This window comes from Lissotriton vulgaris, chromosome 10 (genome assembly GCF_964263255.1).
Source record: "Lissotriton vulgaris chromosome 10, aLisVul1.2, whole genome shotgun sequence".
In the NCBI taxonomy this organism is placed as follows: Eukaryota; Metazoa; Chordata; class Amphibia; order Caudata; family Salamandridae; genus Lissotriton; species Lissotriton vulgaris.
The window spans coordinates 655,179,091-655,205,806 of record NC_141698.1 but is presented as its reverse complement, the minus strand read 5'-3'; the positions used below and the strand labels follow the sequence as shown (position 1 = coordinate 655,205,806).

General features: G+C 43.2%; 1 protein-coding gene across 3 annotated transcripts in view; it reads right to left on the bottom strand.

Moving 5' to 3' along the window:
- The window catches only part of RNF32 (ring finger protein 32), a 347,542-nt gene that overhangs the window by 222,215 nt on the left and 98,611 nt on the right, over window positions 1–26,716 (bottom strand). For all 3 annotated transcript variants that reach the window (XM_086941487.1, XM_086941488.1, XM_086941489.1), the window contains exon 4: window positions 18,409–18,551. In XM_086941487.1, the coding sequence (XP_086797613.1) occupies window positions 18,409–18,551 (143 nt within the window). The remainder of the gene's footprint in view (window positions 1–18,408; window positions 18,552–26,716) is intronic.

Genomic DNA, 26,716 nt, shown 5'->3' with positions numbered 1-26,716 from the left:
CTTTGATGCTTTGCTGTTATGTCCAAAACAATAAAGAGTAACTGTGGGTCAACTATGTGTCGAAGTGTGTCTGGATGACTGACGTATGTGCTTTGGAGATGTTAGGAAAGCACACAACAAGATATCGCTCTGTATGCCACCTTCTGTGGGAAAGGCTGTTGTTGTGAGGTTAAGGGCTTAAAGGGAAGTGCTGTGTAGTAACTGAGGAGCAGTGCAAAAAAGAGTTGTGAGAACCAAAAAGGGGAAGAATGTGCTCTATGATAAAATTGAATAATGAACGCAAAAAAACTTTATTCTGGTGCCGTTCATTTCCAAAGCTAAAAACAATTCAGTGCAAAATTGCCAGTGATTAACCCTAATAGGCACTGGCCCGATGTGATGGTCGACATGTTTCTGCGGTAATTTAAAGATCAATAAGTATCTCCCGCTTCTTCAGGACCTATAACATTTGCTACTGCTCGACGGTGCGATATATAAAAGGATTTATGATACAGATATCACCTGTTCAAACCTGGTAGTCATCCTCTAGGGTAAGAGGAACGTGCAACTCCTCGCCTGGCAACAGCTCAGGAAGATAGTGCACCGCTCTGCCCGTCGGTACACTCTGCAGCCATCTGGGCTGTATGGGGAGGTAGTGCTCATAAGAAAGAAATGGTTTAACTATCATGATTAAAGGTTTAAAGACTTCGATTAAAAATGGATGAAAGCAGTGTATTGGAAAGGGAAAAGCTCCCAGTCAACGCAGTGCGCCCGATTAGTGCGACAGCTACGCGTCTTTTGGATTCTCATTTTGAAAGAGTGACCGGGGACAGGTCACGAATTGGTGCGCACACAAGTCACAATAGGGGAAAAAAATGGACTACTTGAAAGGGAAGGAGTGCACTTGTATTTAAATACTTTTGTTGCTCACAATTCATGCATCCCGACTGAAAGTGCACCCCACAGTGTGAATCATAGAATAAAGTTTAAATTTCGATATCGGAGACACCGGAAGAATTTACATCAGAGAGTGCCTTGTTTATATTTGGACAGTACATTGTGTATAATATGGGACTGCTGTATTTCATTTTGTTTTATTGAGCATTTGGTTCAACACTATTTTCGGTCATATTATATTATTTGTTCATTTTTTTCAACTTATGTCATTATCAGTTGATGTACATGGGGGAATTTACTTACATTTTATGCACAGGTAGAAAACTGCTCAGTGTCGTGATGACACCTTCAGATGGGGTAGCAATGTAGCAGTGTATTGCATGATCGGGTTGTAGCCTCGAAAGTCTGGTTTTGAGTGAAAGACGTGTGGTGATGCGTGGGTTGACATTTGTAAATGATTATTTTTTTCGAAACTTTAGGTTGGATTGCATTTGAGTGTTTAATTTAGTTGTGAATGAGAAGTTTGACTGGGCATGTTGAAGTGCAACAAGGTTTTCATTTTGGTTAAGGAGTGCATTATGGGAATTGTAGTATTGAGAGTATGTTAGGAGTGAACTATGTGGTGTAATAATTAAGGTTGATTGAAGACATGTGAACGAGAACCTCGCTCTTTATAATGGTTCATTCGAGGCAGTGGTTTCGAGAGTCAATTCGAGGAGAGTTTGAGAGGAGAACATCGGATAGACTGACTACAAAGGCTTGAGTTTTATAAGGTATAGAGTGGGCACAGAGCAGAGATGGGGTGTTCATCTATACTAGTATAATAAAGAGAGAGCCCAAACCTTTGAGCCGGGTAATCTCAGGAACCACAGCACCAATCACAACACCCAATACAGCGTTGGAAAGGGCAGTTGCAGCAGAAGGACATAGCCTATGCAGACGCCCATCATATACATTTAAAAGGTAAAAGAACCCTGCCAGCAAAGTAGTCCCTTGTGGGCGTGTCTGCGTTGTGCTGTGGGCGTGTGCTGGGGGGCATGACAAATGCTGGGGGTGTGTGGTACGTTCCGCCCTTCAGGCCATGTCTCATATTGTGTGCTAATACCACCCTGCTCCCTTTAAATACCCCTGCACCCCATAATCATAACCCACCCGTACTCAAAATACCCCAACACCCTTAAACACCAACCCATCTTAACCCTATAAATATACCCTGTACCCCAAAACCCAAACCTATCCCTAAACCCTAAAAATACCCCTGTACCCCAAAACCCAAACCTAGCCCTGAACCCTATAAATACCCCTGTACCTCAAAACCCAAACCTACCCCTGAACCCTAAAAATACCCCTGTACCCAAAAACCCAAACCTAGCCCTGAACCCTAAAAATACCACTGTACCCCAAAACCACCCTTGAACCCTAAAATACCCCTGTACCCCAAACCTAGCCCTGAACTCTTAAAATACCCCTGTACCCCAAAACCCAAACCTAGCCCTGAACCCTAAAAATACCCCTGTACCCCAAAACCCAAACCTAGCCCTGAACCCTAAAAATAACCCTGTAGCCCAAAACCCAAACCTATCCCTGAACCCTAGAATACCCCTGTACCCCAAAACCCAAACCTAGCCCTGAACCCTAAAAATACCCCTGTACCCCAAAACCCAAACCTAGCCCTGAACCCTTAAAATACCCCTGTACACCAAAACCCAAACCTACCACTGAACCCTAAAAATACCCCTATACCCCAAAACTCAAACCTAGCCCTGAACCCTAAGAAATACCCCTGTTCCCCAAACCCCATACCTATCCCTAAACCCTAAAACTACCCCTGTACCCCAAAACTATATCTGAACCCTTAAAATACCCAAACACCCCAAAACATACACCTCAGTACCCCAAAACATATACCCCTATACCCATACTTATCCAATCATTTAAAAAAACATGCTTTTACCATTCATGCATTTACAACGAATTTCATTGTAAATGTATTTGTAGTAAAAGCATATAAAATGTAATGCCATGCGTTATAATGGCATTGCGGAGTGATGGTATGCGGAAAGAAAGTTGCGGAATAATGGGTGTTTACCCTCCCCCGGCAAGTATATTGGTGGCACGGCGGCCCACATCTCCAGCAACATAATCATATTTTTTCACCACCCATTTGAAAAATGCACAGGTCTCTCTCATTGATGGCCAGCACCGACATACACTTTTAGACGCACCTTCCACCACAAGTTCTAGAATTGTGAACTTTAGAGCTGGGGAGCTACGTTCAAATCTCGGCATCAGCTCAACATCCTGTGATTCCAGGCAAATCGCTTTGTCTCACCTTGCGTACCACAAATGAATGTGTTCTTCTGTAATGTAAATTGTGCTCATGCCATGTTGTCGAGTTCGCGCTATATAATATTGCAAGGAAAAATAAAGTAGGGAAACTCGAGTTCACACACTACTGAACGTGCACTCTTAAGTGCATCAGCAGTGCACTGTGAATCGGAGTGTTTCACAGGCCTGTCACAGATAAGAAATGCTATCAAAACGAAATACTACAAAACAATATACTACTGGCCGGCAGCAATTCATACCCGGACAACGTCGGGACGGGCTGCTAGTTAAATTATATTTGATTGAGAGTGGTATTTAAATTAGTTGTGTGATGCAAAAAGATGGGGAGCTTGTAAGTGGGGTGATTATAGTTAGTTTTGTCCTGTGTATTATTACTGGGTTGGTGATTAGTATGATATTTCACGTTTTACTTTCTAAGTGATTTTCATTTAACGATTTGTTCTGACACAGAAATTTTAGCGCAACTGAAACAGCATTATCTTATTGTTATCTTGCAGATACCCCTGACAAAGAGCTAAAGGCTCGAAATGCATTGGGTTGCATAAACAGGGCTAATGGTGATGTTTATTAAAGTACACGTGCTGTTGTTTAAAGCCTGGATTGGAAAGCAGCCGCATTTGAAAATGTTAAATAAACATCCAATGGAATTTCGTTGTCTCCGTGGTGTTCATAAGGAAGAAATGGTTTCACTATCGTGATTAAAGGTATAAAGACTTTGATTAAGAATGGATGAAAGCAGTGTATTGGAAAGGGAAAAGCTCCCAGTCAACGCAGTGCGCCCGGTTGGTGCGACAGCTACGCGCCTTTTGGATTCTCATTTTGAAAGAGTGACCGGAGACGGGTGACTAATCGGTGCGCACGCAAGTCACAATAGGGGAAAAAATGGACTATTTGAAAGGGGAACCAGAGAAACCTGCCTGCCTGCTGCACAGCCCGTGGCAGGGGCACGCAGCAGTCCTGAGCACCGCACCGTGAGGGGAACGGTCAAGCTGACCGGCAAAGCCGTGAGGGGAACGGCGGTAGTTCCCATCGGGGAACTACACTACACAGCAGCCCCGGGACTGGCGCACAACAGAGGGATCACCAGCACGCCCGGAGGCGCTTCATAGCTCGCGTCCTCAGCGAGCTCGGGGGGAACCAGAGAAACCTGCCTTCCTGCTGCACAGCCCGTGGCAGGGGCACGCAGCAGTCCTGAGCACCGCACCATGAGGGGAACGGTCAAGCTGCCCGCAAAGCCGTGAGGGGAACGGCGGTAGTTCTCATCGGGGAACTACACTACCCAGCAGCCCCGGGACCGGCGCACAACAGAGGGATCACCAGCACGCCCGGAGGCGCTTCATAGCTCGCGTCCTCAGCGAGCTCGGGGGGAACCAGAGAAACCTGCCTGCCTGCTGCACAGCCCGTGGCAGGGGCACGCAGCAGTCCTGAGCACCGCACCGTGAGGGGAACGGTCAAGCTGACCGGCAAAGCCGTGAGGGAAACGGCGGTAGTTCCCATCGGGGAACTACACTACCCAGCAGCCCCGGGGCCGGCGCACAACAGAGGGATCACCAGCGCGCCTGGAGGCACTTCGTAGCTCGCGTCCTCAGCGAGCTCGGGGGGAACCAGAGAAACCTGCCTGCCTGCTGCACAGCCCGTGGCAGGGGCACGCAGCAGTCCTGAGCACCGCACCGTGAGGGGAACGGTCAAGCTGACCGGCAAAGCCGTGAGGGGAACGGCGGTAGTTCCCATCGGGGAACTACACTACCCAGCAGCCCCGGGACCGGCGCACAACAGAGGGATCACCAGCGCGCCCGGAGGCGCTTCATAGCTCGCGACCTCCACTCGAGTCGCGCGCGGGAGAAGCCCGGGACAAGGGCGAGGCCATCTTACGCCAGAGGAGGCCGGGACGGGGCACCCCCCTTGTTTCTGAAACAAGCGTCGAGGAACACTGACTAAAGGTACCGCTACCCACTGACTATTTCGGTTTATTTCACAGGTCCTTGCTAAGGGTCACTATAGTTCGGTTGCCGATATTGTTTTAGTTCTTACTATTATAAGCTATGTCCTGTAAGGGGGGCATTAGAAAACATTCCCCCGAGGGCGACTTGCTTAGGGGAACAATGGACTATTATTTCAAGAGTGCAATACTGCCAATTGCTAGTGAATTGGCGAGAATAGAAAGATCTCCATTTATGGACTGTTCTCTCAGTATGGGTTCTCCCCCACAGATTACTGATACAGCCCCAGCTATATCATTACTGGAAGAACTAAATCAAATGTGTAAATCCACGTATGCCCCTGTGGATGTAGAAATTGTGCAAACTACCGTTCCTATCTCTCCTATAGTTATGACTAGTCCTGGGCCCAGTTGCTCTCCGCAATCAACTCAAATTTTTCAGGTTACGCCCCCCATAATACGACCAATATCAAATCCTCTACCCGCAGTCTCCACCCAGGTGTTCTCGGCCAAAAGGAAGAGAGATAAGGTTAAACAAACGGGCAGTCAGGTCAAGCAACAAAAATTAACCCCAAATCAATCAGTACACAATACTCCTAGCACTGATACTCTGAAAGTACCTATACAGGATTCTTTACTGTTCACGTTCGAAAATATGCTGAAATCAATTATATCCCCGTTGATTGATAAAATGACTAGCTTAGGGGACAGGCTCACGGGTGTCGAGGAAGCAATAAAGGTTAACTCGCTATTTACAAAAACTAAGGGGGGATCCGTACAACCACAGTGCCCAGCCCCCATAGAAACGCCTAACTTCATAACACAAAACAAAACCACCTGTAACCAACTAGCTGCCCCACACATGGCAACCTTAAAAAATCCGAAAACCATCATAATATCAAAGAGTTCTTATCCCAGGGCTGGGCAGAAGAAAGAAATGCCATCTCAAAAAAGAATAACGGCCAGTCATGATACTACACCACGCAAAACCAACCATCTAAATTTGCCACCAGAGGCAGCTCCTATTGTGTGTATCCTCGCAGGAATACCAGAACTCCCAAAGGGGAAACACGAAAGACAGCAGGACTTAAGGAACAAGGTAGTGTTCTGGCTAACTAAAAATAGACCTTTGCCCCCCAATATAGATGGAACTATACTAAGCGTCAGAAGGGTGGGCTGGTTAGGACCTCTCCCAAAAAATACTGTGGGCGATTTGGTACTCGTAAAATTTAGTAACAATTATGTTGTCGCATACCTCAAATCCTGGCAGCCACAAATAGGTGATGGACCGATATTTATTTGGACTCTAAATGATTTTTACCCTAGAACATTATATGTCCCGTTGCATCGCCAAGTAACAGAGTAATTTCTGGACGGCGAGAAGTGGTCTTGTACTGAGTGGCCCCCTCCCCAATGCTTTTAATTGATCGGTTCACTCTTCCTGTTGCCCAGTGATTAGCTGATTTCTTTTACTGATTTAATCTTTTCTTAATGGTTGCTAATTTTTGTGAAATTAAATGTGTTGATGTATTTGGTGTATATTTTTGTGTTGCTGTTGCTTTTATGATTTTTATACTGAAATCGAATAAAGCTAATTGAATTGAATTGACTACTTGAAAGGGAAGGAGTTCACTTGTATTTAAATACTTTTGTTGCAAAGGACATATGCAGCAGCTTTGTGGAATGTGGGTTGTTAAAGGCCTGACAAGAGGTCAGGCCCTGTGCAGAGATCACACTGTGCATGGCTTAATGCCATTGGTATATGTGGGCATCCAGGTGTGGGTGGGTGATTGTGTGTACATATCTGATGATTGTGTGAATAAAGCTGATGGTGGTTGTGTGGACATCTGTGTGTGAGAGTCTGATGATGGATGAGCATTGTCTGATATTTCGGTGTGTGGGCGTCAGATGGGGACAGTGTGTAAGAATCGATTGGTAGTTCCGTAGGTGTGTGATGTTTTCTATGTTTTTTTCTTTGGGCAGACAGTGGGTTTAAATTGGGTGGTGGTGTATAATAAAATGCCTACTGAACTGCCGAAAAGTGAGGATGGGGCATGAGTATCCTTAACACACAGAGCCCAAGGGCACGAGGGTATCTAATGACATCTACCCAACATTGCCCAAGTAAAGCATGGGAACCGTGTTCTTCTTCCTTTTTGACACATCCCGACCTCAGACCAATTTCATGTGAAGGGGCATTAGTGGCCTTATTCCCAGCTGCCTTGTCCAAAGATGGGAGTTCAGGAATTTTTACGTGTTGAAGATTTTCTTTTTTATTTTTACCCACACCCTCTACTTGACCAAGCAGATCCCAACCCCAAGTCCACATTGCCCAAGGACAGGAGATGCAGGGGGTGGGGCACTACTAGTTTTATACCCCCCACTTTGCCGAAGGGCCTGGTTTGTCCCATTGTCCCTTCTCCCCATGGCCACGAAAGAAAGGAACACTTACAAGTTGCCCAGTGCTTTGCTTTCAATTGCAAATAGAGCGCAGGTGGCAGCTGCCCCAATCTCCCGCAACATTTCAAATGCTATATTTCATGGGGAAGTAAAGCAGTTCACACTTGTCCCACACATGAGAGCGATACAAAAACAAGACCCTAAATATCCTGTTGCCTTACATGTAGCCAAATGTCAATCAACCATTGAAGATTTCCGCATCAATTTTTATGGCATTGAAACAATACCCATTCACATAAGAGGTGGTAACCGTGAGCTGGCTTTGAGACGCAAAGAAGCGACTTGGATCATGCGTCTGCGCAGCATTGAATTCGGCTTGAACTACGACCCTGAGATGCAATACTTCTTAGGGAACTAAACTAGGACAAGTCTATAACTCACAAACCCAACTCCACATTACAACATTTGCAAATATGTTTCCATAAGTCTTAACCACAACATGTCTTCAGAATATGTGGACATAAACGCCTTTCTTATTGTTGTTTATTTGAACTGTGCTTACTTAACTATATGTGCTCAATGAATTATTCTGCTGTACTATTATGTACTTTGCCGTTAAATCGTCTGCTGATTGATACACCAGACAGCACTAAACACTCCTATCAATTGAACCAAGAATCTTAAACTTAAACAACTCTTAACTAGCAACCACGTACTGATTCTTGGTTTCCGTATAAATTACACTGCCTGTCAGAACACCGACTTGCTAAATAGTACTGGAATTTCTCCCTGTAACCCGTTTTTCGGCGGTTCACCCTTTCCGTTATTGTAGTTGTAGTATTTTCTCTAAATACGGTCAACATTTCAGCCTGCAAAAGGATAAGTCGCCGTTCTAGTTCTTCTAGAACCAAGAGAGAAACAAACGGAAGTAAAGCTTAAATAGACGTCCCCACTTCCTGTCAGGTGACCGTCTTCGAAAAACGGCACCGGGAACCACAGGAGGGGGAACGAATATAGCCAGGTAAATCATCTCGCTTTTCACACCGGCCATTTCCATTCTTTAAAACGCACCGAAATAGAACTAAAAAGAGTTACACCACACCGCTTGGTTTTTCATTACTCCCTCTACAGGTGTACCCGCCTGTCATCCTTAATTCAAGCGTTACAGCTTCAATCTCTTCTCCTCCCGGTCATGGCCTCCTTATGACCGAAATAAGGTACGAGTATTTTTCCACGGTTTTCTTTCCCTGTGGATACTAACTCCCATAAGGGTCCTTCATGCCTCGGTTTTTCACCTTTTATGATACATATTATGTTGTATGTTTACCTATAGGAACCATCCTACTACGCGTTTAAAGCGCATTATCCATATTTTCGCCCTCCCGGGCGTTGGCCACATCATTACTTCCGGCTTTTTTCTCTCAAGAGGGTGAGTCTTCACATTTGTGTCCAAATACTGTCACAGACTAGAATTTGAACTTGGCCTCTTTTTAAATAAACAACCCACAACCACTAAAAAACGTGCTCTAACTACTGCCACGAAATGCGTGTTCTTTACAAACACGTGATAATTCACGACTGGTGTTCTGATATAAGATATACAAATGTTTTCTTCAAGCACCGCTTTTTACAAATATCCTCCTTTTCCGTGTTGGCGCTCACATTGACCAGTGGCGTACGGAATGATCATTGTTGCTAAAGAATATGTTGACACCATAACTTGGCTGTACAACAAAATAATAATTGGAGAACGTTTTACGTGTCCTAAATACCAGGGATGAGCATTAGGACTCTATCTATCTGCTCTGACTGTCGTGTTTTTCGACAAAATCCATCAACTAACACGAAACCTGCTAAATAGGCGAACATCCCTTTCTGTATTTACAATAGGAATATTAGCTTCTGCCTGTCGTACTTTATAAAATTGTTGATATGTTCCACAAAATGTTTTGATAAATATATTTGTTAAAATGGACTCACTAAAAAGTCACTACAAGTTACAATGGGGTGTGTACCCGATAACAAGCACAGCCACTTTTCACTCGATTCCACCACTCCTTATGTCTTTTCTTCTATATTTTCTTAATTGAAATTTCATCTTCGCACACCGGTCAATGTGTTTGCATTTAAGAATGATCTAAACTGTAGATTGTTTAAGTCACATCCACACAATCTGTATATCCACGATAAAAAGATTATCATCATTCACACACACTGAAGTCACCAGTACTACAGATTTCAAGTCACACATGTATGACACAATGTCACTTCATGGCATGCCCCCGTTTTTATCACCAAGGGTTCACCAACCACTTTTCATGTTTCACTCATGTAGAACAACCATACAAATGCGTCTTTTGTATCTATACCCAGCCCTGAAGATTCGCAGTTTGTTTCCCTGCGATGAAACACGTGTTGGCCAGAACAAGAGGAACAATAAACTGTTTTCCATAACAAGGATTCTACTTCATTGAAATTTCTTTCTTGGCACACCGCTATCTATTGACTTTGAAACGTTATCGATGTGCACTTTTCACTATTGTTATTACAACCAGGAATCACTGAGACTTTATTGCTATTTTCCTAGAGCAGGGGTTTTTGTTGTTTTTGTGTATTTTGTGTGGATCTTGATCCACCTTTGAGCGGTTAAGAGGGATTACCGCCCGCCCCTTTGCCTGGAAACTGATACCTTACGACACCACAGTACCCGGCGGTCACTCGGTTGCGCGCCTGTCCTAATCTGGAATACCTTAAACCCTCCCAGTAGATCAATAGCTTATTGATTTCCAGTAAAGGCTGCCCCCCGTAATCTCATTTTTCACGAATCACATCTCTACATCAAGCACATCGACTTGGAATCAATCAAAAATATCTCTATACCAACATGGATAGAGATAAAATAGCAGCAGATTTGTTCGAAAATCTAGCCAAAGGCATGCCTACTCACACTGCCACGGCGAATGCTGGTCCCCCCAGAGTGGAGGGCCTGAAAGATAAATTCAAGAAATTAGAGAGACTAAAAAAACAAGAGAACTCACGCTGGTGGGACTCTACGACCCTTAAACAATACATGCGTCTAAAACAAATACCGAGAGGCTTGCGCTCCAATACGTTCCCAACATATGATGATCTCGATCTAGATCTAGTGAAAAAATGGGAAGAGTCTATTACCAATAACTCTTTTGCCCTTATGGACATTCTGATAGAAAGTGCAGATCGCAAGTCCAGTAAACTACTGGGGGAAATTGCGATACTGGAGCAAGAAATTAAAGACCTCAACCTTCCAGAGCCAACTGTGAAAAATTACACCATTTTGGATGAGGTATTATTTAAACATCAGGAGGAAATAAAAAACAGGAAGGCCAGACAAATAAAAAGAGATGACGCAGATTACCGTAATGGTCGAATCTTTACCTATGATCGTAAATACGACTCTCTAATTCGACCATACAACCCCAAAAAAAGTGGCAATATCTCATCCTCCCCAAGTTCTGTCTCATCCAGTAATGCTTCCCTAAATTCTGCAGGTACAAGCGAACCCGATCGGGACTTACAAGACACCAACAGTACCCCTTTTTTAGTGGAGCTAGAACGGATGCGCAAAGGGAACAAGACCCAACCCCAACGAGACACAACAGATCAAAGACCCACAGAGGCAGCAGGGGTGGCAAACGAAGATTACAGAAAAAAACTGAGGTCAGGAACAGCAAGGAAATAGAGACCGGACATAACGAGGTCCAAGTAGTTAACCTTTCCTCTTTTCCACTAACTCCTGATATGACTAAACTCCTTTCCAGGGGTTTGAATTTCAATCCCTTTTCAATAGGAGATACATGCCAAACGAAAATAGACCTCTTTAAATTTGTACGGAGCCTGAAATTAAAAAAGTATTTTGCCGGAAAAACCACCAACACAAGAAATGTAAAAAACATTCCTGATGTATTAACAGACAATGTGACTACAATAAAAGATATACAAGCAATTCACCTGTTGTTATCTATTACTGAATGTGAAGACAGCCCCGTAGAGATGGGACAACTTTTAGAGGAATTGAACATAGACACAGATCTGGGGGTTGTTAGTGGCTTGAAAAACAAATCCATGTGGACACCAACACTACCAGGTGGCAACAACATTGACACTTTCCACAAGCGAGTTCTTGATGACATCAACAAAATCAACACAAAAAAACTCAATGAAACATTTACATTTAAAGATAACCTCACCAAAGGAGAGCGTTTTGCCCTCGCCAAACTAACACAGACTTCCACCATTGTGATCCGCGAAGCGGACAAAGGAGGGAACATTGTGATCATGAATGCAGACGATTATAACAACGAAGTACTAAGCCAATTGGCTGATACCTCTTGTTATGAACCGATCACTTTAAACCCAATGGGCACCCTAACAACATCAATTAACGACCATCTGCACAAGTGGAAAGAAGATGGCCTACTGAATGAAGAGGAATACATGTACCTTAAAGTACACAAACCGACATTTCCATGGCTTTACACCCTCCCCAAAATCCACAAAGATCTCCCCTTCCCACCAGGCAGACCCATTGTCTCGGGCATAGGGGGCCCAACTGAGAGATTGGCAGAGTATGTGGATTTGTTTCTAGGCCCACTGGTCAAAAACCTACCCTCATTCATTCAGGACTCTAAACATATACTGAGTGTACTAAGTGACCTAGAATGGCAACCTAATACCACCATAGTGACTATGGATGTGGTTGCCCTGTATACGAGCATCAATCCTGTCCTAGGTATAGAAGCTATAACACGGATTCTATCCAACAGACCGGCATCCCTGTGGGCACATACCCAAATGTTAACATCCATGATGACCCTGATTCTCAACAACAACTTCTTCATGTTTCAAAAAAGCTGGTATCGACAAAAACGTGGAGTAGCCATGGGCTCCAAATTCTCGCCATCTTTTGCCAATCTGTTCATGTGTGCCTTTGAAACCGACCACATCTGGGGCACTAAGGGCAGCGAATACACCGACTCCATACTATTTTGGGGACGTTATATTGATGACTGTATCTTACTGTGGACAGGCTCAGACGAACTTCTCCAAAGTTTCTTTGAACATCTTAACCACAACGACTGGGAACTGAACTTTACTATGAAGTCCAGCAAAACCAAAATAGAGTTTCTAGACTTAGAATTCTACGTCCAAAACAACAAATTACACAGCAAACTTTACAGGAAACCCACGTCGTGCAATGCTATTCTTCGAGCGGACAGCTACCACCCGCCACACCAGATCAGATCAATACCTTTTGGTGAATTCCTCAGAGCCAGAAGAAACTGCAGCAAGGACAACGACCTGGCTGATACTGTACAAGACATGGAACGGAGATTCGAAAGACGTGGATATCCTCAATCCATCCTGTCCACAGCCAAAAAGAGACTTAATAAAATCACGAGACCAGAGACATTGAAATGTAACAACTCTAACAAGGCGAAAGATTCCACAGTGAGGATGATCACTGAATTTAACAGTCTACACAGATCAATTCGTACTAGCATGACCAAACACTGGAATCTGCTTAAAAATGATTCAGTACTCAAGGATCTTATTCCTCCAATTCCCCAAATAACTTTCCGCAGAGGGAGAACTCTGAGGAACAGACTCAGTCCCACCGTTCCAAGAACAGACACAACTCCGGACTGGCTGACACAACGCAGTAAAGGGTTCTTCAAATGCGGCTTTTGTGTAATGTGCAAATGGGCGAAACACAAGACAACGAAATTTATTGGTCCCAATGGAGACACATATGATATCAGAGTGAATATGAACTGCACTACGAAATATGTAGTATACATAATTGAGTGTCATTGCGGAAAACAGTATGTGGGTAGTACAATAAGGTGTCTAAAGGACAGGATCTCTGAACACATGAGAGCGATACAAAAACAAGACCCTAAATATCCTGTTGCCTTACATGTAGCCAAATGTCAATCAACCATTGAAGATTTCCGCATCAATTTTTATGGCATTGAAACAGTACCCATTCACATAAGAGGTGGTAACCGTGAGCTGGCTTTGAGACGCCAAGAAGCGACTTGGATCATGCGTCTGCGCAGCATTGAATTCGGCTTGAACTACGACCCTGAGATGCAATACTTCTTAGGGAACTAAACTAGGACAAGTCTATAACTCACAAACCCAACTCCACATTACAACATTTGCAAATATGTTTCCATAAGTCTTAACCACAACATGTCTTCAGAATATGTGGACATAAACGCCTTTCTTATTGTTGTTTATTTGAACTGTGCTTACTTAACTATATGTGCTCAATGAATTATTCTGCTGTACTATTATGTACTTTGCCGTTAAATCGTCTGCTGATTGATACACCAGACAGCACTAAACACTCCTATCAATTGAACCAAGAATCTTAAACTTAAACAACTCTTAACTAGCAACCACGTACTGATTCTTGGTTTCCGTATAAATTACACTGCCTGTCAGAACACCGACTTGCTAAATAGTACTGGAATTTCTCCCTGTAACCCGTTTTTCGGCGGTTCACCCTTTCCGTTATTGTAGTTGTAGTATTTTCTCTAAATACGGTCAACATTTCAGCCTGCAAAAGGATAAGTCGCCGTTCTAGTTCTTCTAGAACCAAGAGAGAAACAAACGGAAGTAAAGCTTAAATAGACGTCCCCACTTCCTGTCAGGTGACCGTCTTCGAAAAACGGCACCGGGAACCACAGGAGGGGGAACGAATATAGCCAGGTAAATCATCTCGCTTTTCACACCGGCCATTTCCATTCTTTAAAACGCACCGAAATAGAACTAAAAAGAGTTACACCACACCGCTTGGTTTTTCATTACTCCCTCTACAGGTGTACCCGCCTGTCATCCTTAATTCAAGCGTTACAGCTTCAATCTCTTCTCCTCCCGGTCATGGCCTCCTTATGACCGAAATAAGGTACGAGTATTTTTCCACGGTTTTCTTTCCCTGTGGATACTAACTCCCATAAGGGTCCTTCATGCCTCGGTTTTTCACCTTTTATGATACATATTATGTTGTATGTTTACCTATAGGAACCATCCTACTACGCGTTTAAAGCGCATTATCCATATTTTCGCCCTCCCGGGCGTTGGCCACATCATTACTTCCGGCTTTTTTCTCTCAAGAGGGTGAGTCTTCACATTTGTGTCCAAATACTGTCACAGACTAGAATTTGAACTTGGCCTCTTTTTAAATAAACAACCCACAACCACTAAAAAACGTGCTCTAACTACTGCCACGAAATGTGTGTTCTTTACAAACACGTGATAATTCACGACTGGTGTTCTGATATAAGATATACAAATGTTTTCTTCAAGCACCGCTTTTTACAAATATCCTCCTTTTCCGTGTTGGCGCTCACATTGACCAGTGGCGTACGGAATGATCATTGTTGCTAAAGAATATGTTGACACCATAACTTGGCTGTACAACAAAATAATAATTGGAGAACGTTTTACGTGTCCTAAATACCAGGGATGAGCATTAGGACTCTATCTATCTGCTCTGACTGTCGTGTTTTTCGACAAAATCCATCAACTAACACGAAACCTGCTAAATAGGCGAACATCCCTTTCTGTATTTACAATAGGAATATTAGCTTCTGCCTGTCGTACTTTATAAAATTGTTGATATGTTCCACAAAATGTTTTGATAAATATATTTGTTAAAATGGACTCACTAAAAAGTCACTACAAGTTACAATGGGGTGTGTACCCGATAACAAGCACAGCCACTTTTCACTCGATTCCACCACTCCTTATGTCTTTTCTTCTATATTTTCTTAATTGAAATTTCATCTTCGCACACCGGTCAATGTGTTTGCATTTAAGAATGATCTAAACTGTAGATTGTTTAAGTCACATCCACACAATCTGTATATCCACGATAAAAAGATTATCATCATTCACACACACTGAAGTCACCAGTACTACAGATTTCAAGTCACACATGTATGACACAATGTCACTTCATGGCATGCCCCCGTTTTTATCACCAAGGGTTCACCAACCACTTTTCATGTTTCACTCATGTAGAACAACCATACAAATGCGTCTTTTGTATCTATACCCAGCCCTGAAGATTCGCAGTTTGTTTCCCTGCGATGAAACACGTGTTGGCCAGAACAAGAGGAACAATAAACTGTTTTCCATAACAAGGATTCTACTTCATTGAAATTTCTTTCTTGGCACACCGCTATCTATTGACTTTGAAACGTTATCGATGTGCACTTTTCACTATTGTTATTACAACCAGGAATCACTGAGACTTTATTGCTATTTTCCTAGAGCAGGGGTTTTTGTTGTTTTTGTGTATTTTGTGTGGATCTTGATCCACCTTTGAGCGGTTAAGAGGGATTACCGCCCGCCCCTTTGCCTGGAAACTGATACCTTACGACACCACAGTACCCGGCGGTCACTCGGTTGCGCGCCTGTCCTAATCTGGAATACCTTAAACCCTCCCAGTAGATCAACACACTTGTCCCAATGCTTTGTTCACAACTACGAACAGAGTGGTTGGTTTTGTGTTGCCCTACTTCTCTATGATCCACAGCATTTAGCAGGCCTTGGAGGATTAAGGCAGGTGGCAACTACAGCTTTCCCTTTTTTATCTCTCCCTCATGCTTGAGCAAGGCATGGGGACAGGGAACATACGTCAAAACCGGCACCTGAGCAATGCCTTGGAATGGGCACCCTTACACTTGGGCAAGGAGGGGCATTGTAAATCCCCCTTGCACTTGGTGATTGAGAGGAAGGGGGTGCTACACCAGGGCAGATTGTAGCTGAAGCAAGCTTTTTTCATTTATTCTTGCCCTTGGGCAAGTCTAAACATCAAATACTCATCTCAACACCCTTAAACAATGTGGTGGGGAAGGAGAACATTAAACTTTTCCTATCCTTAAGCAAGGAGAGTAAGGGTGCAAATAAAGGTTTCAATGTTTCTCAAGGTCGGAAGACTGTTTTATTTCACCCCTACTCTTCCCAAAGTATAGGATGGAGTTACATTTCGTTTGTGAAACTCTCCCATTTGAGAGATTAAAAGTACATGTCAATCGACAGGGGTCCTCAAGTGCCCATCCTGCCCAATGGTGGGGATAGTACGAATTTGTCTTACCCCATTTCAAACTTCAATACTCCTTTGTCAAGGGCCAGTGGAGTTTTATTTTTCGACTCACTTTCTACCCGGCCAGGATGGGCCTCAAATACATTTTTTAGAGTCTGACTAGCAGGGCACGAGTTGGGGGTACACGCGGGTGGATGGCGTCTACCCACTTTTTTCACAGGGTGGACGCCGTCCACCCTGCCAAGAAGTTAGGCCCCACTGAAAAAGATGCTGAATTTGTCCCAGTGTAATTTCCAAACACCAGGACACATTCAGCAGCGCCTGCACGTTTTTATCTGCTTTCGATCTGCAACAACATGCAGGCGGGGAGGGGGCTCTCTTATGTCAGACTCCTGCTGGGCCCATAACAAAGGCCAAATCTGAGGGGTCATCAGGGCTCCTTTTGTTCGAATCTCTTGGCTGGGAGCAGTCAGGAGCCTCACACCTAGAAGCAAAGGCAGCATAGGGGAAACAAAGGCTCACACCTTGTTAGCACTTCACACATACTTAAGCAAGACAGCTTTTCACTTTGTTCAGTCTCTGTTTAGGAGATATGCATGCACTGTAAGAACGTCAGATGTGTTGATCTTTCCCAGTATTTGCACAAAAAATAAATAGCATTTATATAGCGCTTACTATCCCTGAGGAGGTGTTGTAATAATTGAAATATCACTATTTGTTCATTTAAAGCAGTATGGCTGGAGGAAGCTTTACGCTGACAAAAGGCAACATTGTTTTATGTGTAGCATGCAAAAGTGTGAATATTCTGCCTAAATAAAAAGGGTTTGCATATATACTCTAAATGTGCTCAAATGTACTCACTATACACCTGCTAAACATATATGTGAGGGCTTAAGATCTGATGCCACTTCTTGCGATACCACTTCCTGGATGTCACGCGCGGCAATGCCACGCGCAGTGATGCCACTTGCATACTGATTAACTAGGTTAGTCCCCCCACTTTATTTTTAGGACTTGTGCCGTGCTGACTAGAGAGTGCAAATGAAAATTTGGGAAGTACTTATGTATGTAACTCAACTCCATAACAACGCTATATGTTAAGTAATCAGTAACATTTACTACAACCCAAAAACGGAAGGGAATAGAATTAGTCATAACACATATACATGGTAAACAACCTTTACAACAAAACTTTTACAACGCACTACCATTACGACACAACTTTTACAACGCAAACCATTACAACGCATTGCGCTGGGGCGCGCTAGGATAGGGAATAGGTTTAATGTACTATCCAACACCTTCCCTGCTATCCACGGGGACTGGAGTTGGAATAGTAAATTAAACTATTCACTATCCAGCGCCCCAAAGCAATATGCGTTATAAAGGCATGCATTGTAAAAACCGCATTGTAAAGGCATGGGTGGTAAAAGCATGCGTTGTAACGTCATACATCCCATATACATATTTTAACAATAATAACATTTGCAACCATTCTGGCATGAAAAGTGTGTTACAAAAAGCTAATATTTTGAGCTACAAAAATGTTTGTATGCACCATGGTATGTTTCCAGGAATACCCAATTTACAGCACAAATTATAAGTCTCTAGTTGGATTTAAAGAAATAATGATACACATGTGACAAACCGTATGTTCTATGGTAGTGTGTTATGGAACTTTCTTACTGCAAATCGTGAAATTAAAGTTTGAATAAAATCTTTCATTGTGCGTGAAGGTTAACCATACCTGTGGATGCAGTTCAAATTCCTCTCTGCATATCACACAAGGCTGCAAGGAGTCTCCTTGTTTTACGGACCTATGCTTCACTTTGGTCCACTCGTCTGTTGTTAGAGGTGCAGGCGGAGCTTCGACTAGTCCTAGCCTTTGAGCTTATGATAGATAGCAAAACAAATCTGGAGTTAAAATTTGTCTCCCATGACAATACAATCAAAATGAATACAAACAACATAGAAAATATCAATCAAAAGAAATGATTAAACAAGGACTATACGACTGACAACAATTAAACTTGGACGACTAACCCAAGGAATGTGTACAAACACACTAAAATATATTTTTTATATTATCTTTTTGATGGAAAACAAAAATAGCAGTATTATAGCTATAAGCAGCACATGTGGAATACAAAATTTCAACAGAGGAGCTGATCCTTGCTCGCAAATAGTCTTGATAAGTAATGATGAACTGCAAGGAAGACAATGCCACTGTATTTTTCTTACAATCTATGTCAACATGATGATTCTTGGATCCTATAGAAAGTACCTATAAATAGTTACTATTCACCAAACAGTTCAAGGGATTTTTTCAAGCAACCTGCTTCTTCTTTTAAGGAAAATTAACCTGCCTGGGGTTTGCCAGTTTTGCTAATTTTACACCTATGTACTAAACCTAGGTCACAAACCAGTAAGTATATTTGTTTGCACATCACTGGTTTATTGGCTTTTTCGTGATGCGACTGATGTATTAATCAGTAACATCACAAATGCTAATTCAAAGGACATTGCAAACAACTCCTTTCTTGTTATTATTCAAGAGGCAGATGGCATTTTTTGACTCCCTGAGAATGCTCGTGAAGGCAGGGAAGGAGGCTTACGAGGGACAGCAGCCCTTCAGCCTTATCTGTGAACTGATGACACCTATCTGCTCTCCCTGAGGCCACCCTCCACCATACACAAAGTGGAAGCTGTTGCAGGGGTCTGCTTCCACTAAAACTGGATACTACCCAAAGTTGGTGTCGAAGTTTGTTCAATGATTACCAGAGTTGCAATCTTAAACCAATGATACATGCACGCAAAATAGGAATTAGGAGAGGGACGCATTTCACTCCCCTTTTCTTTCTGATTAGTAATGTATCACGAAAAAATCTTCATGAAGAACTTTGACTACAAAATACCTTTAGTACATTGAGATTGCTGATTTTGCAGTTGTAAAGCACTGCAACCCCAACATCAGTCTGTACAAGGGACATTTAGAATCCACCATGATGTGTTCTACGGTTACTTCCATCTTTTTCACAGTGTAGTGTTGTGAAAAAAGTCACAAAAAAAGAAAGTCAAGAAAAGCAGATGCGGCACCGTATTCTGAAAATAAATAGTTTTCGGCAGCAGCGTAAAAGGCAAATATTTCAGTAAAACAGTTTTCGGTAGTTTTCAGTTCCCATTGAGATCTTCACAGAGCAGACTACAACATGAGAGACAGCACTTAGCTCCCCTTGCTAAAACCAAAAAGTGATGCTCTATTTGGCTCAAAATGAAAATAAGCACTATCAGTGCCTTTAAGCCTGGCTCATAACTTAAAGTGCTTAATCAGTAACCAGAGGGTTTAGGCACTCAATAACTTGTCGTAAATATGCAACTTGTCACTCAACCTTGCGCTTGTGCATCCATTGATTCACCCATTCCCAATAAAGCACAAAAACTCAATAAGCATATATAAGATAAATGAATAGAATAAAAGTAGAAAAAGAAAGTGTTGTGAAAACATGGCAGCATAGGCTTGCAATAAAAAAAAGTTAAATAACCAATCAGAATAGTGACCAATTGATTTGAGTTCTAACATGGCCTTCTCATTTAAAAACTATGTGTTGACCATCTTGGAGAGGTAAAACAATGCTGGCCACCTAGTTTAGAAGCTGTGGGCGGCCGTGTGGGATGCAGTGCACTGTACATGAAATAAGCAGCAAGGTCTGGGAAACTGCTAGACACTCCAAGTAAAGAAAAAATATGGAGAATGCCTATAAGAAGAGAATATGGAAAACTAAAACCCTTGTTTTTTAGCCCTGACACAGAAGCATACTCTTTTTCAGGCAGATGTGCATGTGATTAGGTGAAATAGCATCATTCAAACGGGAACAGAGGCAATGGCTGAAGTGGGTTGACCTATGGCATACAACATTTAGGGCCCGAGGTAGGTAATTAGTATTTACCGATTTTACTGATTCGGTATTTACAAAATCGGTAAATGCTATGTAGGTATATTTACTGAAAAATTAACGATTCAGCAATATTCGGTAAATACCAAATCGGTATTTACCGATTCGGTAATTGTCATTTAGCCAATGGCAATTACTGAATCGGTAAATACCGATTCGGTAAAATTACTGAATTGACAAGGGGGACAGGGTGTCACTTTGACACCCTGTTGCACCCCTGATTCAGGCTTGTGTGCCATGTGACACACATACATGCCCTTAGGGCATGTATGTGTGTCACATGGCACACAAGCCTGGTATACATGCACAGATGTGCATGTACACAGGAATTCGTTATTTACCATCAAATACTATTTGATGGTGAATAACGAATTCCAAATAACGAATTCGAAATCTACATGTAGATTTACCGATTCGGTAAATTTACCAAATCGGTACATTTCAGGCCCCCTACATGTCAAACCAAATACCGTTCGGTAACGGCCGAAATCGGCCGTTACCAACCGGTATTTGGTGAGCTACATCTGGCCCTTGGTTATAGACAGAAACAGGACGTGAATGATAACTGAAAAGACCACCAGTGGCTGAAAAGGGCTTACCCTATGGCCCTGAATACGAGTCAGAAAGAGCTTGATTACTGTCTGGAATTCTGCTTTTTTCCAGGTCCTTTTTTCCTGCTCCCATTTTTCCTGGGTGCAGCAACAATGGACCCAGTTTTTCAAGATGATGATTCTGACTGAGAATTTGAATGACAACAGCTTTGTCCCTCTGTCCGTGATTAGCATTTTCTTTGGAGGGAGTGAGCATGCAATGCTCCCCCTGCCGATGCTATTTTTCCATGTTACACCTTTCACCTTCTAGCTCCCTTCTAACCCAAGGGAAGCTACTGAGCCCTTTTCCTACCTACTCAGAGCAGGTGGTAAATGGGAACATTAAACCCCTCAGAAAAGGAAATGCAGTGAGGAATTCCGGACAGTAATTTTATGTTTGTAAATGTATTCTTTATGTCAAGAGGTATAACTCATAATAGGTGGAATTCCCTATGGAGATACTGTCCGGTAAAGGAAATTTCCACCACTGGGAATCTCAACATTGAATTACGCCTAACTCATAATCAGGGCCTAACTAGGTATATTTATTTCTTTAGATTTTTATTGATTACAAGAGCCAGATCCAAAACGCAATTTAACACACCCAGCTAAATATTCAGTACAAATGTGCAAATTTGTGCAGAATTACTGTTGTCAAAGCAATAAGAGGGCCCTAGGAAGGATTATCACAGTGCAAATATTCTATGCCCAGGGTTTCTCACAGGATGAAACCAACACTAAACATTTGCCTACAACAGTAATCTGTGAGATTTCTTGTAGCAAAATACCAACTACATACAGGCTTTCCCACAGTGCAGTAACAATTCACCTGTAAAGTCATATGGGTTTTAATATATGTTTCACTATAAATAAGTGCGCAACACTGCCTTTGCTGTAACTTTCGGTTCTAAACAGATTAGACCCATAACATCTGGGATACCTTTTTGCAATGAACCAATCGGTCCTAGTAACCAAATCATAGCCTTATCATAATAATCGCCTCAGGCCTGTTGTATTGAGAATAAGATTTCTGCCAAGACAACCATTAGGCATACATTCATAACTTCAAAAATCTGTAGAAGGTCATATTTGGTAACATGATATACAAGATCTTCCTACAGGAGGCTAATGAAGAGTATCACAGTGCAAATCTCCCAAACCTACGGTTGGTGGGGTAGGGGTTGGGGGCTGGAGGGGTTTGAAGCTAACAAACCCAAATGCATTAAATAGGATAATTGGCGAGATTACATGTAACAAAGAACGTACCTACAGGCTTTAACACAGTTTAATAACAATGGTATGCTTTTCACAATAAAATAAAAAAATGACTTGCCTACTGCCTTTATTTTATTTGAAAAGTTTTATATAGCACAAAAAGACCACATTACATATTTGCAGTTAAGAAGGTACAAGCAGTGGAAACCATATCACAACCAGAACAAGAGACAAACATAACATATCATAACAAACATAATAGATCGATAAAGTACAAGTGTAAACTAGCGAGTCCTAGGGTGATTGGGATCTAGCCCAGAAATGTCTTCATCAGTATCTCTTTAGCTTCCCTTTTGAAGGAAGCCGTGGAATAGTTACGTCTTATTTCAAGTAGCAAGGAGTTCCAAATTCTTGGTGCAGTACCCGAGAAAACCTGATTGTAGGTTTTCTTTTTATGGAATTTCGGTACTTGAGCAGTAAAGGGCTAGTGCCCCTAGAAGATGTATATCCCATAGAGAGCTCACGTTTTTGCGCAAGATATATTGAGATGTTGAAATGTAAAGCTTTGTGGGTCATGCAAGCAATTTTTAGATGTATACTTGCTTCGTATGGGAGCCATTTTAGTGATTTCAACTCAGGCATGATGTGATGATAGCGTTTGGAGCCTGTAATGAGCCTTGCAGCATAGATGAGAGAGGCCGTAAGTGGTGCCGTCTTCGATCTAGAAAGGCAACAGAGGGTTTAACTATCATAATTCAGTTTAGAGATCACTAGGGCTTGCACCACAATCTTGAAGTCATTGTGGGGTAGGAACGGTTTTATTTTCCTTAGGTCTCTCAGTTGGAAGTTCGCTCCTTTAGAGAGAGCACTAATGTGCTTTTGCATGTTCAGATGCTTATCTAGCATAATTCCCAGGGAGCTCGCGGAATCAATGATGGTTGGAGGGCAGTTGAGAGTTGTTAGATGATGCATCCATTCTTTCAATGTCTGGAGACTGTTTAGCTGGGGTGAGAAGGAGAAATTCTATTTTGAGAGTGTTTAATTTCAGGTGATTAAGAGTCAACCAACTTTGAGTTTCCTGAAGAGTTGAGATGAGGGACCTGATGTCCTATGGGGAAGAGACTTTCAGGTACAGTGGAGTGTCATCAGCATACATGTGATAATGGATGTTGGACAATTTAAGGATTTCTGTTAGAGGCTCCATGAACAGGTTGAAGAGGGTGGGTGAAAGTGTGGACCCTGTGCCCCCCCCCCCCATGCCCCCAGAGTGAGCGGATCGGGTTTTGACAAAGCCTGGTTCAACTTGAGTCTTAGTGTTTTATTGTGCAGGAATGAGGAGAACCAGTTTAGCACAGTCCCTGATAGCCCCATCCTATGCTCCAGTAGCTCGATAAATGTATCATGTTTGACCGTATCAAAAGCTGACAATAGGTCAAGGAGGATCAAAAGGCACGATTCATTTAGGTCCAGCATTCGTAGAGCATCATCAACAATGTGGGTAAAAGCGGATTCCTTGCTATGACCCTTACGGAAGCTGGATTGGAATTTGTCCAGCAATTGGAATTGTTCAATGTGGCTACATAGCTGGGTAATTAAGCATTTCTCTAGGAGCTTAGCCAGAGTAGGAATGTTGGAAATTGAACGAAAATTGTGAAGGTTAGTATGGTTTGCCGTCAGTTTTGTAAGGATGTGGGTGTCCTACCCAGATTTAAGGCAATCTGGAATGATACCTTGAAGCAGAGAGGCGTTAACTTTCTTCGTCCAAAGAGGGAGTATAGATGATCTGATCTCATTGAAGAGGTTCAATGGCAAGGGATCCCTGAAATGGTTGGATGGTTTCAGAGTGGCCAGAGCTTTGAGAGTGGTGCTTTCATCTAAGGTTTGAAATATGCTCCAAGAAGCAGTGTTTTTGGGGGGAGAATCAGAATGGGTGGGGCACCCCAGACACAGAGGGAGAATAGGCGACAGGAAGATTTTCCAAAGCTGCCCGTAGTTCCAGTTCGATCTTTGTTGTCTTTTCATGAAAGAAGGCGACATGTTCCTCACAATTAGGCAGCGAATAGAGTTCCATTGAGGGAGGGTTGGGTTGGCTGTTTGACTGAAGCTGGAGATCAAACACTTTCTTTGGCTTGCTCTAGTTGCTTTCTGAAGTAACTAGCTTTAGAGTACCTGATGCGCTTGTTATATACATTTCTCAGAGATCTCAGCTGAGTGAGATGGTCAAGGGAGGAAGAGGATCTCCACAAATGTTCCACCAGTCTCAGATTTCCTCTTTCAGTATTTAAGCTATCATCATACCAAGGTTTGGAGATTTTGGAGGGTATTCTTTTTAGCTGTAGGTGTGTCATTGAGTCTAAGATGTTAGTCATAGAGCGATTATAGTGATCTGTAAGGTCGCCGACATCAGACATGTACAGAGGGGAGGAAGCAGGCTGTTATCAATGTGGGAGGTCAAATCATATTAGTTAATGCTTCCAAGACTTCTTTGCCAGTGCCTGGGTTTCTTTAGCTTAGCTCATTGGTTCTCACCAATTCTGTGATGAGGAAGGAGATGCAATGGTGGTCCGTCCAGTCTTGGGGGCGATAGCTTCAAGTTGAATGGAGTTGATCTTACCAATGACCAGATCTAAGGTAGCACCCTTGATGTGAGTAGGGCTGTCACATATTTGAGTGAGGTTGAGGTCTGCTAAGAAAGATTTGAGGCTATTCATTGATGTGTCATTCATGTTAACCCAATGGAGGTTAAAGTCTTAAAGGAAGATCTGGGTGCCATGACACACCACGCTCCATGAGATGATTTCCATAATCTGTACTAGGAAGGGGAGATTGTCTCGTGGAGGGTAGTAGAGCGTGTGGAATTTGCAAGCTTGCCTGTTGCACGAGACCTTGAAGCACAGGTATTTGCATGACGACAAGGACTCTGAGTGCAGTCGTCTAACTGATAAATTGTTATGATGTTTACAAGTGATGCCTCCACCTTGTCCACCCTATCTATCTGGCCCTATGATGTCAAAGTTAGGGGGCACTAGTATGTCATTAATGGGTGCAGATGAACTGTTAAGCCAGGTTGCAGTCAACACAAGCATGTCTGGACCATGAGCAAGGATGAGGGCAGCAATGTCAGCATCATGAAGTACTGCTGATCTGCAGTAGAGAACCATGCATTTAAGCTGTGATTTGGGATCATCTGAGGGAGGAGTAGTGGTGGGGACATGAGTGAGGTTGTTCCTATTTAAGGATCTAGCGTTTACTGGAGGTTCTCTAAATAGGTCAGAGTGGATCGCTTCGATTTGGAACAGATTCTCTGTGTTAACAGCATATGATGGGTCATAAGAGAGAAGAAGGGTAATATTATCCTTATCTTGAAGTGAGTCTTTAACTCTGCATGGCGGAGAGGGGTCATTAGGATGGGGTGAGGTTTCCCATCTGTGGTGTGTATGGGCCACTTGTGATGAGGTCACAGTAGGTAAGGGATGCGCAGAGAGCCTGGGGCAAGATTTAGAGGGATGTGTTAAGTTGAGGTACTCAGTCTTCGAGGGCTCACCAGACTTCTGATTATCAGATACCTCGGAGGTGAGGTCCAAAAGGCTTTGAACATCAGCCTTGAGTTGCTGAAGGGAAAGTGAGATCTCGTCTAGTCATTGAAAAGCTGTGTGTGAGCGGGTTCCTGGTACTTGGGGACAGGAGCTGTGAGTGGGTGGTCTAGGGAAGGAGAGGTTGGAGCATGGGTACTCACAAACTTTCTCTCGGGGGGGCCAAATTTACAGTGTGGTTTGTGGCCACAGGCTGCACTGGTGGGGGCGGGGTCAGTGGGGGAGGGGGCGGGGCTAGAGCAAAAAAAACTGTGACCATGAGGTTGAACACAGGTCCCTGCAGCGTACACCTTCGTCCACTGAGTCACCAGACCCGGCATACGCATATATCTATATATATACCTCTCCCCCTCCCTCCCTCCCTCTGTCTGTCTGTCTGTCTCCCTCCCTCTGTCTGTCTCCCTCCCTCTGTCTCCCTCTCTCTGTCTCCCTCCCTCCCTCTGTCTGTCTCCCTCCCTCCCTCTGTCTGTCTCCCTCCCTCTGTCTGGTCTGCCTCCCTCCCTCTGTCTGTCTCCCTCCCTCTGTCAGTCTCCCTCCCTCTGTCAGTCTCCCTCCCTCTGTCAGTCTCCCTCCCTCTGTCAGTCTCCCTCCCTCTGTCAGTCTCCCTCCCTCTGTCAGTCTCCCTCCCTCTCTCTGTCTCCCTCCCTCTCTCTGTCTCCCTCCCTCTCGCTGTCTCCCTTCCTCTCTCTGTCTCCCTCCCTCGC